This window comes from Microtus ochrogaster, chromosome X (genome assembly GCF_000317375.1).
Source record: "Microtus ochrogaster isolate Prairie Vole_2 chromosome X, MicOch1.0, whole genome shotgun sequence".
NCBI lineage: Eukaryota > Metazoa > Chordata > Mammalia > Rodentia > Cricetidae > Microtus > Microtus ochrogaster.
The window spans coordinates 45,605,387-45,624,758 of record NC_022026.1 but is presented as its reverse complement, the minus strand read 5'-3'; the positions used below and the strand labels follow the sequence as shown (position 1 = coordinate 45,624,758).

The following is a 19,372-nucleotide window of genomic DNA, read 5'->3' as shown; positions in this document are numbered from 1 at the left end:
ATTCAAAAAGGATATACACCACAACAGCCCCCAGGTGAAGGACAAACAAATCTAAGAGGGTCATCTTTAAAACTCCAACAATAGGGATATTGTCAAATAGATGTAGATGTATTATTCTCTATGTGGTAAGTAAAAATACGAATTCTGGGACTAGAGAATCAGGATTGATGAAATGAGACAATTAAGTGAAAAACATTAAAGCCATATGTGACCTTTGAATTAAAATATAATGTGTTGGGCTGGAGAGATGGTTCAATGATACTCTTCCAGAGGACCTGAGTTCGATTCCCAGCACCCAAATGGCAGCTCACAACCATCTATAACTCCAGTCCAAGGGATCTGACACCATCTTCTGGCCTCCGTGGGCACTAGGCACACAAGTAGTGCACACGAATACATGTTAGCAAAATGCCCATTTGCATAAACCAAAAGTAAAGGGTATGGACACTTAAGAATAACAAGGTGGGCTAGCAAGAGGGCTCAAAGGGTAAAGATATTTGGTGAGAAAGCCTCATGACCTCAGTTCAATCCCTGGATCTCACTGTGTAACTGACCCCTGAAAACTGTCCTCTGACCTCCATACCTGTGATACATTTACACAGAGAAAAAAAATACAGAAAACGAAAAAATACTAAAGTATTACTCTAATGTTAACTGATGCTCTCAAAGTTAGGATTACAAGTAATTTCATGTTATTATAAATACAATTTATCAAAAAGTATGATTTACATCATAGTATTTAGCTAGCCTTGTCAAACTACACAGGTGAGTTAGCTGCCATAGAAAGACAGATTGATATTTAAAAACAACCAAGTTTATTTAGATTTGGGACTCTGGGTGGTTTTGTCTCTACTACCTGACTTCCTCCTGCCATGACTCCTGGACCTCGATGAGCTCCGGCTCCAACTTCGGCTCCTGCTTGGACTCCTACTTCGACTCCGGCTCCTGCTCCTGCGGCTCCTGCGGCTCTGGCTCCAGGGGCCTGGACTGTGATCCCTCCTTCTTCCTCTGCTCAGTGAAGGGCGCCTCTCACGACTTTTTGTCACATGTCTGTGAGACTTCTTACCCCTGTGAATACTACTGCTGCTCTTCCTGTCAGATTCACCGTTTCTCTTGTGGGAGAGGTCTGGACTCAGGCTCCTTCGTCTTCTTGACCTGCTGTAGTAATCATAGTGGCTGGTCCTTTCCCTCCTCTCCAAATTCTTACCAAAGGAGGAGCTTGTCCAATCTGAAGACAGGTAGATGTCTCTATTAGCTTCCCTAAATTCATTGTTGGGGTTTCTGAACACGTGAAGAAAGTTGCAGTGTTTTCCTCTTGGACACTGCTGTACTTCAAATAAGCCTGTGAGGGCGAGTGAAGAGGCAGTGATTATCACTATGCATTACTGTAAGTCATTCTTCTGAAAGCAGATGAGTTTCTCAAGTCTGGGTGTGTCTGCACTGTTTCTTATAGTGTACCATGTAGATAAACTGATGCCCTCATTTGCTGCCTATGATTGCAAGAACACTCAAATGCTACAAGGTACCCTAAAAAGGTCACCAACTAGTTTTAATTAACCAGAGCATCTGTGTCTTGTGGTGTCAACAGAGTGCTACTGAACGCATGGTGACATCATCCACTGACTCAAGAACTGGACTTTGCAATCCATATATTAGCTGTTTTCTGAAAGCATATGTTGGTCAGGAAAAGTCCAACATAGGTGGGGGATCCTGCAATGTTATTTACATAAGAACATAATACCCAGGTATGATGGCACACTAATGTCCACAGCCTGCAATACATGAGGTCCTGTCTCCAAACACACAGATACAAAGAAAGAGGGAAAACAAAAAAGAAAGAAGGCCTTTGTGGCTGAAGGTAAATAAAACGAGCTAGCATTTGCAGCTGACCTCTGAGATCGGGTAGTGGTATATATAGAACCATCAAGAAATTTCTAGAGCTGACTAATAAAAGATATAATGTGACTAAAACTGGGCACCCACCTAGGGATCTCTCCAAAGAAGATATTTCTGAAGTTTATTATTAGTAATAATAATGATTGTTGTTAGAAATGAAATAAGACTCCTAGTTTGAGGTTTCAAAGTTATACTCAAGGATATCACTGGACTCACACTGCACCTTGAGGAACTAACAAAACTAAGTGCCTAAAAAAATACACTGCCATCTTGTTTATCTGCCCAACCCTTGAACTTAGGGTAATGGTGGTTCTTGTTTTTAAATCCCAAACACACACACATTTTCCCAACACAGTTCTCTGTGTAGCCCTGGCTATCCTGGAACTCACTCTGCAGACCAGGCTAGCCTCAAACACAGAGATCCGCCTGCCTCTGCCTCCTGAGTGCTGGGATTAAAGATGTGCACCACCACCATCCAGATTTTTTATTTATTTTTAAATTTTTAAGTCATATATATATTTGAGTGTTTTGTCTGCAGTTATATATGTGAACCATATACATGCCTGCTACCCATGGAGTCAGAAGCTGTCAGAATCCCTAGAACAGGAGTTACAGCCAGTGATGAGCCAACATGTAAGTGCTGGGAACTGAACCTGGATCCTCTATAAGAACAAGTGGTCTTAACCACTGAGCCATCTCTGTAACCCCTGCTTTTTGATAGCTATCACATTAATTAACCAATTAATTATTTAAGAAAAGGTCTCATTATATAAAGCCCATGCTGGCCTTGAACTCACAATCCTGTCTTGGCTTATCCCAATTTTGGAATCGAAAACGACATCATCCATGCCCATCGTAATTTGTTTTTAATGACAGCATTTATTAAGAAAGGGCTGCTAAAGAATTAGACTTGCTTGATACAAAGCACCTGAGAAGGAAGAGTGGCGAAGCACAAGGAGCAGGCAGAAGCACACCCCTGAGTTAAGAGAGCTCTGTGTCTCTTCGCCTGGGGAACTTCCACACTTCTTTGGCTAAGCATGCTTTTAGAAGGCGGAACATGGTGAAGCCTTCAAAGCGGCTGGTAACTCTCAGCAGTGCTGAATCATTTCCTGGTTTGGCTGCTGAGCTCAGATGAGTCAGTGGAACTGAGAGCACCCAATGTACAACTTAACTGATCCACACCTACTAACGGTCTCAAATGCACAAGAGCATGACTTCAAGTAACGTGGGAAGTGTTAGCCACGGGGAATGTTTGTGGTGTTGATGGTGGAAGATTCCTTAGGGATCAAGACTGAAACAGCCAGCTCAAGTGAGGAGAACCAATAAATAGGAAACGCCTCATGTGGGGATCTTTGGTTTAGACACCTCACTGTCACACACAGAAGCCACGACTGGGGATCTGAAGACTGAGATTCAAGCCGCAATTCTGTCACCAATCTATTGTGACCTCAGTCATTCCAACCACATAGTGACCCACAGGCCTGTACAGATCTTAACTATGGTGTCCTTTACATAACCAGTCTGCTCATCTGTAGTATGAGACAAAAACTGCACTTCATCCCTTTAAAACATTGTTTTCTTCCTATGAAGATTCCTTTGTTTCGTGCAGCAGTGGGGGAGGGGTGTCACTACATTGGCTTTTACCACAAATTGCCATTTTCCACCGGGTCACTGGGCAGAATTCGCACTGAAGCTGTCGTCCTGCATACCATCGTCCATTAAAAAGAGAAAAAGCTGCTTGACAGTCTTCTTCCCTTGGAAGCAAAAATCAAAGGTTGTGCTTTTAACTCTCATAGGTAGAACAAACCTATTCTGAATTAGCCCTCTTGTCCATTTACTGTAGGACTACCAAGTTCAGATCTTGTACTGCCTAGGAAGTCTTCAGAGTACTCAGGTTCCCACAACCTAGTTTATTCAGGGACCTTTGTCATTAACCCCCTGAAAGGTTTGGTCATAAGGAAAGTGGCTGGTATCAAAGCTTCTTAATCTGCAAGATTAGACCATTAAATCTGCAGAACCATGCTTCTCAGCTAGGACTGCTATTCTTCTTATTACAATGGTTAATTAAAACCATCAGCCATGGTACCACTTAGAGAAATGACAATACATCCAGGAATGATACAGGAACTACATTGCTAGCTGGTCAAATGCAGACTATTTGGAGTTTTAACCCCTTGTACCTTAGGGATTTTCTACTCTATTCTAATTAGCCCTCTTTCACTTTGTATTTTAGTTGTGAGAATTATAAAATATATATAAAACCATATTTATAAAAGAATCAAAAGTACTTAAGTATACAAAAAATGAAAAAGTATTATTTTCAAAACTTGGCCACTTCACCATGAGCTCTTCATATTGACATTTTGAAAAGTACCATGCATAGGAAAGCTATATATTCAGCAACATCAAAAGAACATAATACCCTAAGTATGATGAAACATGAAGATGCATGTATGTTTATAATACTTACGACTGGTACTGAACATACACATTGCCGCGCAGATGAGGTTCCAAGTTGCAGCTGACCTAAGGAACAAAGAATGATGTTAACAAAAGAAAAAAAAAAGTTTCCAAAAGAAGCCAACTATCAAATGCATCTTGTGCAAGCTTAGCCCCTCGAAGAGTCCATGTAGATTAGTTACACTCAAGGCATATCTAAGCACCTAACAACATTGCAGACCTTAACTGCCTCATCTCCACTGAGCCTTGTCTGTCATTTTTTAAACCCTAAAAGTACGAAATGCTTCAAAGATATATAAAAACAGAGTACCGGAAACATGGTTCCGCAGTTAAAAGCATTTGTTAGGTGGGGGCATGGGCTGTTCTGTCTGGAATACATATGTATTTTATATGTGTAGATTTCTAAGACAAATGTACACATTTAGGCATACATAAATTATGTATGTGCCAGATAGGGAAAATACATCGCATACATAAATATATAAGTATATACTAACCAAAATGGTATATATAATAATTATACATACTGATTCAGGTGAGTCCAATACATAGCCTCCTGTGAGCCACATGTTGACAGTTATGAACGTGGAAAAACACAAAAATCACAGTTCAACAAATCCTTTTGTTTTTGTTTTGTAACTCGATTGCAGTTCTCAGGCATGAACTCTGTAGATGACATTATGTCACAATGTCAAAGGTCTAGACATACTTGCTAGTATTGGTTTGTACCTTTGAAATTTTTTAACCTTGTTTTTGAGACAGGGTCTCTACATAATCCTGACTGTCCTGAAACTATGGAGACCAGGCTGGTCTCAAATTGACAGAGATCTCCCTGCCTCTGCCTCTCAAGTGCTGGGATGAAAGGCAAGCTCCACCATGCCTAGCTCTACATTTTTTATATACACATGGTATTTTTATTTTTTTTCAAAGTGTCAATACAAGCTTAATGATTCAACTACTGTATACTAGCTATATCAAATCACATTTCTGTATCTACTCATGACTATGCAAAGGGCTTCCACTCTCCCCCTCACAAAGTTGTCTCTGTAGGTATAAAAACCTCTCCAGTCTTCGTAAGCAAAAGCATGCTAATTTATAGATCCCTAATTTGCTAGGCAGTGCACAAGCTGCTCTGAGAGGCAGCTGTACTAAGTCTTCTGCCCAATCGTGAAATTAATACAATTTATACCATATAGGTGTGAAGAATATCTCATTTTCATGTGTTGCCCCTACTATAAGTACGGTTAAACAATTGATCATTGCCTTCAATTGTATAAAATGACATATAATCCTACCATGCCGGATGGTGGTGCATGCCTTTAATCCCAGCACTTGGGATGCAAATGCAGAGGAAACTCTGAGTTTGAGGCCAGTCTGGTCTACTGAGCTAGTTCCAGGACAGCCAAGGCTACACAAAGAAACCGTTTTGAAAAACAGAAAAACAAAACAAAAATTCCTACTAGTGTTTAGCTTTTATCTTCATAATGAAGCTACAATGTTTTGTTTCAGGGTGTTGTCATTAGAACATCCAAAGGGTGACAAGACTCCTACTCGATTTGTAACACCATCTTTAGAAAGAATAAAGGGCCTTAGGAGTCTATGTCAACTATGTCTAGGGATCTTAAAATTCACTTAATCTAGTCAGGCTTGGTGGCACAAGCCTAAAATCCCAGTAATAGCAAAGTGGAGGCAGGAGAACTACTACAAGTTCAAGACCAGCCTGAGCTGCAAAAATACAAAGTGGTACAGCACTGATGCCCAGCATGTACAAGGTCCTAGGTTCAATTGTCAGAGACACGTAATGAAAATATTAATAATTTAGTTCCATGGTTTCCAAAGAGCCATTGATTTTCCATAATGAATTTGATGTTGTGATCATTTCTGTACCACAAATTTCCTAAACAAGTTTCTTTTCATTTGTAACAGTCAATGGGATTAGTATGACCCCTATCATCCTGTTTGCTTTCGAGAAAAAAATGTTGTGGTGAGCGGATGCAGCCTGTTACATGTAATAACACAACTTCCACTAACCTCCCTGAAACCCACTAGCCCTACCCCATTGTGCTGGAGACAGAACCCAGAGCCTTATACATGCTAGGTAAGCACTCTATGACTGAGCTACCAATCTGAAGTTCTGAATACAATTTCACCATTACCACTTCACAGAAACAGTAACCAGAAGGCCGTATGAGAAACCACTGCTGTTAGCCAGTCTCACTGTTGAGAGGCACACAAGAGATAAAACGACATCTGAAGAGCAAACAAACTTGTTTCCAATTTGGAACTAGTTCTTGTAGACCAGGCTGGCCTCGAACTCAGAGATCCGCCTGCCTCTGCCTCCCGAGTGCTGGGATTAAAGGCATGTGCCACCACTGTCCAGCTTATACCTCATTTCTGACAGCAAGAAAAAAAATCCTACAGCTTTATTCCTACTTTTCTCCAAAACAAGGGACATTTCCTTTGTCCTCATATAACAGTCATTCAGGTTCAGATATGATCAAATCAAGATAAGCAGGAGGCCTACGTATTGGGGCTCCCTCAGAGTGTCCCAGGAAGAGCAGCAGCCAGACCTCACCTTACTGAGTGAAACTGAATGACAGTGTATGTAACATTGTGCTAGGTGAGGCACTGAAAGGAGAGGAAGGGAACCATGTCCATTGCAGACAGCAGCTAAGTGAAGGCTTGCATGGCTAGATAAGCAAGCCTGACAATCAAGTCAGACTGCTGGACAGAGCTACATCACAAAGGCACTGAAGAAGGGTCCTTCCCGACCCAGACTCTAGCATTCCAACAACATGCTAGCACAGGTGAATGACTTCCTGCAGTATCTACATGGCATTGGCCAGAGTGGGGGTGAACGGGAAGACTCGAGTGGCATTTACAAACTGCTGGCACGCTCAGCACCAGGCCAGACATATACTGGCACATGGCTCCAGCCAGGCTAACAGCCTGAGCCCTAGCTCTGCCCTGTATTATAGGATATTTTATGGGAAGGTGTGCCTGGCCCCTTCCCAACCTGTGCACACCTTAAATTGAACCACTTTTCCCACGTTCTTGAACTCCGGCAGGACATCGTGGTAGAAGTCTAGGAACTGCTGGTAGGTCTCTTCCTCACTGTACTCCAGGCTTGAATCGGGGTCATAGTCATCCCTCCTGCACTGTTCCATTCCAAACGTTGTAAACATGCTCTTAATAAGCAAGGTGGGACTTGACGTGGGGAAGTTGTGTTTACGTGAACACCTGGGAAGAAAGCAAGCAAATTCACTTGTCCGATAACTAAAAGTAACATTAAAAACAACCAAAAACTCTGTATCATGGTTGTTTCGACTTAACTGTGAGATAATGAACACTGCTTTGATATCCAGTTACAGCACACAAGAAAACTGTCCTAAGACTGTTTCTCACTGAAATAAGAGATTGAGAATGGTTTCTAAGGTCATATGCCATTCAGGAGCTTTTGACTCTATTCGGAACGATTTCTCCACATTGAACCATAGGAAAAGGAGGTCCAACAGTGTAACAGCCTGCAGTGACGGGAATCAGAAGCTGCATGGGAGACTCGAGGTGAGAATTAGCAATACGATTTTGCTTGGACACAATTCTCAACTGGTTTACAAACTTAGGGAATGCGGTAACCTGGACCAGTGAGGCAGCTCGGTAGGTAAAAATACTTGCTGCATAAAGCCTGATGATCCGGATCTGATCCCTGGATCTACTTATCCTCCCTCCTCCCTCTGTCTCTGCCTCACACACACACAAAATAGTAATGATAATTAAAACATTGTTTAAGCTGGGCATGGCAGTAGGCAGTTTTAATCCCGACACTCAGGAAGCAGAGGTAGGCAAATCTCTATGAGTTCTACAACAACTTGTTCGGCATAGCAAGTGCCATGCCAGCCAGTGTCTGTGCGGGACTGCCTTGCTACTTTAACTGATTTGGGGAAACCTGCCTTAACCATGGGTGGGACTATTCCCTGGGCAGGGGATCCTGAACTATCTAAAATAGAGAGATCAAACTGAGCATACACATGCAAGTATGAAATCGCAGCTCTCTGCTCTTGACTCTGGCAGTAATGTGACTGGCAGCTTCAAGTTCCTCCCACCTTGGTTTCTGCACAATCATGGACTGTAGCCTGGAATTGTGTGCCACATAAACCCCCTCTCCCTTAAACTGCTGGATATTTTACCACCACAAGAAAAAGAGTCAAAACACAAAGGCAGCTGAAACATAAAGAAGCACACCTCCCCAAATCATGTGACTGAGAAGAGCCTGATCCTAGAGAGCTGGGTTAACCTGGCATGTGGTCATTATAAAGTACAATAAATATAACTTAATTTTTTATTCACAGAAGGTACCCAAAAACTGTGCAGAACAAGTTCTTTTCATAGTTTAAAATGGACCAAAGTAAAGCTGACTAGGCTATTCCAGAGAAATTTTTTAAAAAATCATATATATGAGTTCATTTTCTTATTTACTCCTTTCTCCTGAAGTGCACTGGTAGGAGGAACTAAATAGTGCAAAGTCCTAAATAAACTTTTTCCTGGTTAGGGTTCTAATTAAAAAGCAGTAATACAGGGTGGTGGCGGCACACACCTTTAATCCCAGCACTTGGGAGGCAGCCTGGTTATATAGAGTTTCATCAAGGACAGCCAAGACTACACAGAAAACCATGTCTCGAAAAACAACAACAAAATCAGTAAAACAAAGCTAGGGAGAGAAAAACTTAGGAAGTAAGTTGTGGAGTAGGATATACTGCAAGGTACAGAGTGATACAATGACCCTGGTCTGAACAATAGCCATCCTGATCCACAGAGAGGTCCAGAGTAAGGCCCTGTTACAAAACAACAAAGATATAATTAAGGTGTCTCTGCAGCCTAGCACCCAATTAGTGTTGTTCTCAACCTTAGCCAGAGAAACTCCTTTTGTGGTGGACAGTGGTTAGTAAATGGCCAAACTGCTGAATGCTCGACTCTAAACTGCTCCAAGGCTCATGGAGGAATGGAAAGGGGGGTGGAAAAAATGTAAGAGCTGGTAGATGAGGCTGAATGTTGTGAAACATGGCTTCTAGCACACAGCATGGCCACTGCATCTGTGAACTCAAAGCAGCTATGGCTACCTTTGTAAGATGTAGCAGTCTGAATGAGAATGCAGCCCACAGGCTCATGTATTAATATAGAGGTCCCTAGATGGTAGACTGTTTAGAGGATTAGGTGGTGTGTCACTTTGAGGTTTCAAAAGCCCACACCAGGCCCAGTCTGTCTGTCTCCCCCACTACCCCCGCCACTCTACCCCTTATGGCCTCTGAATCAGGATATAAAGTGCTCAACTACTGCTCAGCACCATGTCTGTCTACTTCCCATCATGGTGATAATGAACTAAACCCTCTGAAATAATAAGCAAGCCCCCAATTAAATGTTTTCGAAGAGTTGTCTTGGCTAGGCCATGGTCTCTTCACAGCAACAGAACATTAAGACACCACACCTGCATAAATTCAAGCACATCAACATTCTAGCATTGATAGAGGTGAGGTATTAAAGGCCTTGTCCCTAGCCATCAACAGCTGCTGGGGATAAGGGACTTCCAGGATGCAGCTACTGGGAAGTTGCCAATGATGCAATAAATAACTATGCACATACAAGCAAAACTAATTAAACTCAGTGGATTACTTTAAAAAGAAAAGACATTATTTAAAAAAGAAAAGACATAAAAACAGAAAGAGGATGTATTGGGAAAAATGGATCCAGGGAGTGGGAGGGGAATAAGAGGGTAATGGAGGTGAATATGACCAAAATATAGTTTAGACATGTATGAAATTGTCAAAGAATCAAACAACAACAAAAAACTATAACCAAAAAGTTGAATGCACAAAAGCAAGCTTCCAAAGTGTTTCTCTGCCCGGCATGGTGTTTATATGCCTGGAATCCTAGCTACTCAGGAGGCAGAGACAGGAACATGACAAGTTCGAATTCAGCCTGGATTACAGATCAAGACCTCCTTTTGTTAGAAAAGGAAAGAAACAGAGGCATTTCTTTGGCATCTGCTGATCCTTAATAGAGATGATCCAGCTATGCTATTTGGAGCAAATGATCCAGCCTCTCCACCAAAGGGAAACACTACAGTCTATCTGTATGAAAGGGTGGCACTGACTTTCATAACCACTAACTATGCAGCTCTATGCACCTCAGCACTTGACAATGCAAATAGCTATGTTTTCTCCCACTCTGATAGTGTGATGGTAAAATCTCATATGCCTTATGACAATGCTAAGAAGCGGTCACAAACTAATCTGACTACAGCCTATATTTTTTTGAACGACTGACTATCAGAGATGGAATCTGACAGGGATTTTCCTGATGGAATTTTCCACAGGGATTATCTGTCCAGCATTCATAAAACTACTCAATACACCTGTCTTCTCATGTCCAACAGGAGAATCCTAAATCTGGCTTCCACAGGCCTTAAATCTCAAGGAAATTAGAGACACATCACAAACCTTAAAGGCAGCTTGGCTCAACTACCCATGTGAATGTGAACTAAAGTCGGGGCTCATTTATCTCTGGAAGGCCATCTGTCCAGCATCTTGCTTTAGCAGCAGCGGTTTTATGCAGATCATTATTTATTTACTGTGTGGTTGGACCCATGCCATGGTAGAAGTGCGAAAGTTACAGCAACACTAACAGGAGTCCGTTATCTCCTTTCACGATGTAGATCCAGAGATCGACTTCAGGTCCCCAGGCTTGGCAGCAGGCACCTTTACCCACTGAGCCATCTCACTGGCTCATACGCAGATCATGGTTTACTATTGCTTTTTGAGAATGAATTTAGGGAAAAAAAAACGTTCCTAAGGTACCAAAGGGAGGGTAGCCTCCTTCCCTCAGTTCCACAGATCCACAAAAGGAGCCTTTCTATCTCTTACCAGACTGAGCCCTTTCCCAGATATTCTGGCCATTCACAATTCCAGCCATCAAATCCAGTATCTAAAGGCTCCTCAAAACTAGAGTTACCCTAGCGTCTGAAATCCTGATTCACTCAATTTGAGGTGAGACGGACTGATTTTGTTAACCCTTTTTCCTTTTTTACTTGATTTCATTATGTGTCCAGGGTTAAGAACTACTATTCTCTTTTAATTTTTAAAAAGATTTTAACATTATTTATGTGTACTTGTGGGGGGTATGCATGAGTACAGGTGCCTGCTGAGGTCAAAGAACAGTGTCAGATTCCCTGGAGTGTCCCGGGACACTGATGTGGGCTGTGGGAACTGAGCTCAGGTCCTCGGAAAAAGCAGTACCTGTTCTTAACAGCCAAGCCATCTCTCCAGCCCCAAACTATTATTCTTGAAAACTAAAAGATAAATGGGACATAGTGACACACAACTGTAATCTCAGCAGTTAGGAGGTGGAGGCAGGATGAGCAGTAGTCCAAAACCAATTGTGGCTACAAAGAGTGTTCAAAGCCAGCCTGGGCTCTATGAGACTATCTCAAAAGACCAAATGATTCCTGGATGTGGTGGCACATACACAGGGAGACCAAAAAATAAATGAATGAATGAATGAATGAATGAATGAATAAATAAATAAGCAAGCAAGCAAGCAAGCAAGCAAGCCAGCCCAGTGGTTGGTCAACACAAAACAAACTCAGTAGTATTTTGGAAGGTTTTTTTTGTCTCATAATGCTTTGTCTAGGCATTTCTTCTGTTACTATGCAGGCCTTTTGCTTATATATTATAGTTTCTGGTTTTGTGTTTTTATAGGATTTCTGTGCATGAGAATGTGTATTCTACATCTGTATCTGTTTTTTTTTCTCTGGTTTTTTTCTGTTATTTTGTACTATTCTGGTTTGTCATTTATTTTTTAGATGTCTGCCTGTCTTCTAATGAGAGAAAGAAAGGGTGTAGATTCTGGTGAGTGAAGAGGTAGGGAAAGATCCAGGAGGATCTGGGGGAGGAAAAGTCATGATCAGAATGTTATTATATGAAGAAAATCTTGTTTTCAATTAAAAAAAGAAGAAGAAAAAGGTCTTCCTATGGCTGTGGAATACAAAGGATCCACTCTGTTAAACCTATCAAGTAGGCAGGGCAAGAAGGCACCACATACCTTATGGAGAACATTTCACACTGAAGCCTATGCCTCTTCCAAAACTCCGACACTTTCCATCATTTCATTCTGACACAAAGCAAAATCCATTACCTATCGCCAAATCTGCAAGCTCCCGTTTTTGTGTAGAATGGACAATTGGCTCGATCTTTCTCCAATACTCTCACATCCATGGGCGGTTCTGGGTTCTGCCAGGTGCCACCATTTTCCAACTGTTAAAAATAACCACGACTTAACTGATGATGTAAAAGCCCATCAAAGACTTGTTTGTCCAAATAGTCAAATATTTTAATCAAGAAGAAAAATGCTTTCATATATAAACATGCATAGTTAATTACAATAAAATCTTAAGGGCAATTGTTAGAAACATGAGCTTTTCTTCTTTCTTGGCTCCCAGTCATTTTCCTTGATTGGGGGTTACTTAATGCTACCAGATACAGTCATGAAGGTCTTCTTTCTATCCATCTATTCTGAAAGGGTCCATGGTCATAGGGAGCCACCAGAGAGAAGTACAGTTACTCTGAATCAAGGTGCGTAAACCAACCATTTGGGACCGGTAGTATGTGATGTAACTCACATACATTTTTAGAACTTAATACAAGCATAGCCCATGGGGTGATGCAATACCATCATCAACCGTCTTCTATTGTTATATAACTGCAAGGTTACAAAAGTGATTCCAGGTATAGGTATACAGAAGTAATCCAAACAAAATACCACAAAACTCATGTTTTTGGAACTATTATTGTTCCTAATGAAATATTAATTGATCTCGAAATCTTTAAGACGGTGTCTCTCCATGTAGCCCAGGCTAGCCTCAAACTTGTCATTCTCCTGCTTCAGCCTCCCCAGGGCTAGATGACTGGAACGTGCACCTCTACCTAACTCAAAGTCTTAATGAAAGGTTGTGAAAATACCTCATTTTCAGCCTGATCCAGCATCTTCTGCACAGCTTCCTATAAGTGGTGCAAACATAGAACTAATGAAAACCAGGATGTCAGGTAAGTCATGTCCGGTTTCTCTAGTTATGAACCTCATATATGACAACCCACACATGAACACACATACAAAAGGCTTCTGGTTCTGATTTCCTTTCTAAGCATATACCTCCTAAAAAGCTTTCAAAAGATATATAGCTTAGAATTTTTATTCAAATACAAAATTTGAATAGAGCACATTGCAAATATTGAAGTCATAATAGCTTCAGTAGCATATCTGTACATAAATACCATGTTCTAGCTCTTGAGATATCAATGACTATATTTTAAAAGTTAGGTTAAACATCACAACTATTTAACAGAAGCAAAACTATGACATGGTGAGTAGTATTAGGATTTAAGAGAAATCTCAAACCTTTAGTAAGATAGAGGAAGTCCAATAAGGTAGCAATAACTCTCTAAGTAGTTGGATTTAAATACATATAGTCAGGTACCTTAGCGCCTTAAAACCATATAAACAACTGTGTTTAGCTGCTTCCTTGGTAAGTCTGCCTCGTCCTGGCAACTTAAAAGTCATTGAAGCAGTCAGGTAGGGTGGCACAGGCCTTTGATTCCAGCCGTGAGAGGCAGAGGCAGGTGGAGCTCGGGTTTCTAGGCCAGCCTGGTCTACAGAGTGAGTTCCAGAATGGTTGGGGCTACAAAGAGAAACTCTATCTCGAAAAACCAAACAACAACAACAACAAAAAAAAAAAGAAAAACAAACCAAGTCATCGTAGTTGAATGTGATCAAAACAAGTTCTTTTGGCTTTGGTTTTGGCTGAGGGTTGGAAATCAAACTCAAGGTTTTACTTTCGCCAGTAAGTTCTACCCCAGCCCCTCAATGGACCTCTAGATCTCCACCTATGCACCCTTATCCTCCAAACCTAAACATCCCCAGTCACTGGCACTGCCATTTTCCCATTTGTTTAGAAAAACAAACAAAAATGACACCTAAAACATGACTTCTGCTCCTTTTCCTTCTCCCTGCCATGCAATTTGCCATCTAGTCAGCCCTGTTAACTGTGTGCGCGTCTGTCTGAAGCTCTGTCCTCATCGGAGCCACCGTTATCTCCGGCCCATTGTAACCGGTCATCCTATTTCCTCTCTGGCCCCTGTTCTTTGTAGAGAAATTGGGGTGTTCTGTCGGAGGTGACATTGCTAACAGGATGAAGTCACCCCTTGTTTAAAAGCCCTCATCATAGTATGGTAAATAAAACCTAACTTTTAAATCTAAGAGGCTCGTGATCCTCCTGCTTCTACCTCCTTCAGCAAATCCCAAGGAGGGTGACACCAACACAGTAACCTGGGCGCAAATAACCTGGGCAGAGACTGACTAGGCAAGCAGGGGGCCTGCTTGGGTCTTCACCAGGACTTCTGCGCCATGTTATGGCTGTTAGAGCTTGGTGTTTTTGTGGGACTCCCAACAGTGGGAGCCACTGTACCTCTGACTCTTTTGCCTGCTCCTAGGACTCTCTTCCTCCTACTGGGTTGCCTTGTCCGGCCTGGATGAGGGCTTTTGCCTTGTCTTATTGTATCTTGTTTTGCCCTCTTTGACTCTTGTCTCTTGGAGGCCTGTTCTTCCTGTTCTTCTCTGAAGAGGAAACTGAAGGGTCTGGGGAGAGGGGGAGTAGAGGGAGGGGAGACTGGTCTAGTTGTATTGAGAGAAGAATCTATTTTTAATTTAAAAAAAAAAACCTAAGAGGCTCTGCATGATCTGCCCTTCTGATCCTCTCTACTTTCTCCCAGGGCTCACCCCAGTCTCCTGTGGTCTCTAAGTTTCAGGTGCCCCCAGGTTCCTTCCTCCCATTATCCCTATACTCGAGTGCTAATGACTTCAAACACCACTTTCACAGAGATTTCCTTGGCCAGGTAATCCAAATAAGTATCTTGACCCCCATTATTCTACTATCCGTTCTTTCTTTACTACTGTTCTTAAAATGTGTTTTGCTGACCGCCCTCTGCCCCTCCCATCTAGAAAAGGTCACTCTAGGAGAGCCGGGACTGTGCTTTTCACTGCCTGTCTCTGTCCACCCATGCAGTGTCCGGCACGCAAAGAAACACACATCGCACATTCCTTTATATGTATGTGCTTTATACATGGATTTCATTTTACCCACTTCTTAACCAGGCTCCCTTTAAAACAAAAGCATTTAGAAGAAGCCTTAGCTTTTAACTGATCCATGAAAGTTGAAGAATATTCTCCTGTTAAAACAGGAGAATATTCTCCATCTCTGTAAAGTACTGACAATCTAAACAATTGTGCCCCTAACATCCCCATCTGGAAATTGCCTCATCTGGAAGGCAGTGCCCAAACAAGGTGCCAACACCCTGTACCGGATTTGCCACCTGAGACACAAAACTGGTTGTGGAGACTGCTGCTACCTTTCCATGACACATATACCTCTTCCCATTCTAAGATGAGTGACTACGGAATATCATGCCGTTCAAATTTGGTGATGCTAAAGAAAAGAAGGAATAAAGAATATCCTCAAGAATCAGTCAAGGGAAGATAAGCAGTGTTATATTTGAAAGAAATACACTGTAGAAGGCCAGCAGGAAAACAAACCCATAAAATGTACATGAGATATGCAAATACAATACAGAATTTCCTTTTTTGTAAGTAATAGTGAGGGTTATTAAGGAAAGGTTTTTAACAAAGATTTAAGCATAAGCATTAAGAGAAACATGTAAGAAAAGGACAGTAGCATTATGTCCTAGAGTGCACACAGGTTTCTCAAACAGAAGGTCCCTTGGAATTTCTTAAATGACTGCCATTTGCTTTGACAACAAAGTTAGATAGAACAGCAGATGCAATGACAAATCTATTTAATTCCTTAATGCCTAACATCCTGAGATTCTATTAAACTAATTCTTGCTGAGATGCCATTAGCTGTTCGCATATGAATTAAGAAAGCGTGCAAACTAGTCAAGATACTGTTCTTCTGTGAAGAAGTCAACACATATACAACAGAATCATAGAGAAGTTAACACTTGCTACAGCGCGGTACAGAGCGTAGAGCAGGGCCAGGTGCCCGGTTTACAGAAAGGGTTTACTAGAACACAGCCACATCCATTCATATACATACTATTTCTGTCTGCTTTAGGGTGCACTGGCAGAGCTGGATGTCCACAGAAGCCAGACAGACATCACAGCTAAAACATTGACTAGCTGCCCCTTGGGGAAAATGTTTACCCATCTCCAACATAAAAGGTAAAAGTGGGTAAAGGAATCTGCCATTGCACGACCCAAAGAAGAGAAACATATGGGAGCTAGTCTAGAGTATTCCTAACAAAAACTGACACTTTCCAAATGAATAGAACACAAGCAAAAATTAAAACCAAACCCCAGCCCTGACATGCCCACTGCCAATTCCACAAGCCCATTACATGCACACGTGCACCCTAAGAAGATACGCAGGGCTCTATCCTCCCACGATAGAAGTCACCTCTCTTTCTCTCTTCTCCTGCTGTCTCTGCTCCTCTTCCTCTCGTTCTTTTCTCTGCTGCTCTTCCCATTCTGCTTTTAACTTTCTCTTTAAAGGAAAAAAAGAGAAAGTCATTTTTTAACTCATGCTTAAAAACACATAGCTTACAGAGTAAATGGCTGAAAATTTTTAGAAACAGTGGTCATTGAAAAAGAGACAATATCAGTTTTTTTCTAAATGTTAACACATGGAGCTCCTTTTTTGTTTACACAATGCTGAGGCTAGAGCCCAAGGCCAGGCACATGCTGGGCTAGAGCTCTGCCACAGAGCTATATCCCCAACTACAAGAAAACAACTTCCTTTTTTCTTTTTCTTTTTTTCTTTTTTTGATTTGTTTTGTTTTGGTTTTGCTTTGTTTCAAGACAGGGTTTCTCTGTGTAACAACCCTACCTGTGCTGGAACTAGCTCTTATAGACCAGGCTGGCCTCGAACTCACAGAGATCCGCCTGCCTCTGCCTCCCAAGTGCTGGGATTAAAGGTGTGTGCCGGAGATTTTATTTGTGTGTGAGTGTCCCTGTGAACATATGTACATGTGAGGGTACACATGCAGCAGCCAAAACAGAGCACGGAATCCCTTGGAGCTCAACTTAGACAGTTAGTTGTGAGCCACCACATGGGTGGTAAAACAAACCCAGGTCCTCTGGAAGAACAGCCAGTGAGTGCCCTTAACCACTGAGCCATCTCTCCAGCCCCATAAATAACAACTCTAATGTGTATTGGTGTCATGCCTGCATGTATCTGCACCATGTGCATGCCTGGTGCCCCAAAGACCAGAAGATCCCCCAGAACTGGACTTCTGGGTGGTTGTGAGCCATCTTGAGGGTGCTGGAAATCAAACCCAAGTCGTTTAGAAGAACCAGTGCTCTCAACAACTGAGCCATCTGTCCTAACAAAGAGCTCTTTATGAGACTTACTTCAGTTCAGTACTTACTCAGTTAGCGGGCTATTTAATACTCTACCTCTTGTTCTTCCTTCCGTTTTCGAGCTGCCTCTTCTTTTTTCTTCTTTGCACGGAATTCCTCTTGTGCCTTCTCTTCCCTCCGTAACCATTCTTCATGCAATCTTTGCCTGTTAATATAAAGATGCAGTCAGTAAATACAAATGGGAATTTCTAGAATGTATCAAAGACAGGAAACCAAAATACAACATGAAAATCTTAAGGTATTTTCTGTAAAGCAGTGAGGAGGCATGGCCTTTGGAAAAGCAACTATCTTCCTGGAGAGAAATAAGTGACAATTACTATTCCCTTTCAATAGCATTTATGGCTGTGACATCTTTTCTTCCTGTAAAAAGTAACAGTGACTTTATCTCAGGAAAACATCTCAAAGCAACATCTATATGGATTTCCACATTCATATGATATTGTTCTTCCTGGTCTATGCTTTCTTTGCCCACTACCATTACTAATTCCTCCTCCTCTTTTTGTTTTTTGTTTTGTTTTTTTTTTGAGACAGGGTCTCTCTATGTAGCCCTGGCAATCCTAGAACTCACTATGTAGACCACGCTGGCTTGAAACTCTATGATTTGCCGGCCTCTGTCTCCTCAGTACTAAAATTAAAGGTGCTCACGGCCTCTGTCTCCTCAGTGCTAAAATTAAAGGTGCTCACTACAACTGGCTAAATCTACATTTACTAATTTATTTTTATAACTTTTCATCTTGTCTTAAAACTTTCATTTGTACGTGTATGAACATTTGCTGGCATCTAAACATCGGTATCACATGCATGCCTAAAGGGGCCAAAAGAAAGCATCGGATACCCTGGAACGGAATTACAGATGTGTGCCAGTGGATGCTGGGAACAAACCTGAGTCAAAGTAAGTGCTCTGACTCACTGAGTCTTCTCTCCAGCTCCCTTAAAACTTTTAAGATATGCTTACAACTCACAGTGGCACCCCCCCCAGCACTTTAAAGAGTCGAAGGCAAATCACAGGAATCCCTTAACTCTAAGGTTATAGAGAAAGATGCCAGGATTTTTAGCGCTGTAATGATGGCTGACTTTTTAAAGGCACAGAATAGCCAGAAGGTACATGTCGATGATCCTAACAACTGGAAGGCTGAAACAGGATTATAAATTCTAGGCTAATTTGGGCTTACATAGTGAGACCCTAGCCCCCCATAAAACAAACAACACCCCTCCCCACAAAAAGATAATGTTACCATAGATTGGTACGTCCCAGACATTCAAGAGCACAAGCTTCTCATTTAAAATCTTCATTGTCAATGTGAGTAGATTTGGAATCATCTAGGAAATGCTGCTCTGGGTATACCTGTGAGGGAGTTCCCGGGAGTATTAACTGAGGAGGGAAGACTCACCCTAAGTATGAACCCATCTTATAGACTGCAGTTCCTGGCTGAGTATGAACCCGTATCTTATAGACTGCAGTTCCTGGCTGAGTATGAACCCGTATCTTATAGACTGCAGTTCCTGGCTGAGTATGAACCCGTATCTTATAGACTGC

At 41.8% G+C, this 19,372-nt stretch overlaps 1 protein-coding gene across 1 annotated transcript in view; it reads right to left on the bottom strand.

The window, feature by feature from the left end:
- Positions 1-296: 296 nt before the first annotated feature.
- Positions 297-19,372, bottom strand: part of Zrsr2 (zinc finger CCCH-type, RNA binding motif and serine/arginine rich 2) — a 22,800-nt gene continuing 3,724 nt past the window's right edge. Inside the window, exons 4-11 of the mRNA XM_005358764.3 lie at positions 17,872-17,980; positions 16,874-16,960; positions 13,368-13,406; positions 12,544-12,662; positions 7,383-7,596; positions 4,367-4,422; positions 3,541-3,650; positions 297-1,342 (exon numbers count right to left, since the gene is read on the bottom strand). Of these exons, the coding sequence (XP_005358821.1) occupies positions 816-1,342; positions 3,541-3,650; positions 4,367-4,422; positions 7,383-7,596; positions 12,544-12,662; positions 13,368-13,406; positions 16,874-16,960; positions 17,872-17,980 (1,261 nt within the window). The 3' untranslated portion in view covers positions 297-815. The remainder of the gene's footprint in view (positions 1,343-3,540; positions 3,651-4,366; positions 4,423-7,382; positions 7,597-12,543; positions 12,663-13,367; positions 13,407-16,873; positions 16,961-17,871; positions 17,981-19,372) is intronic.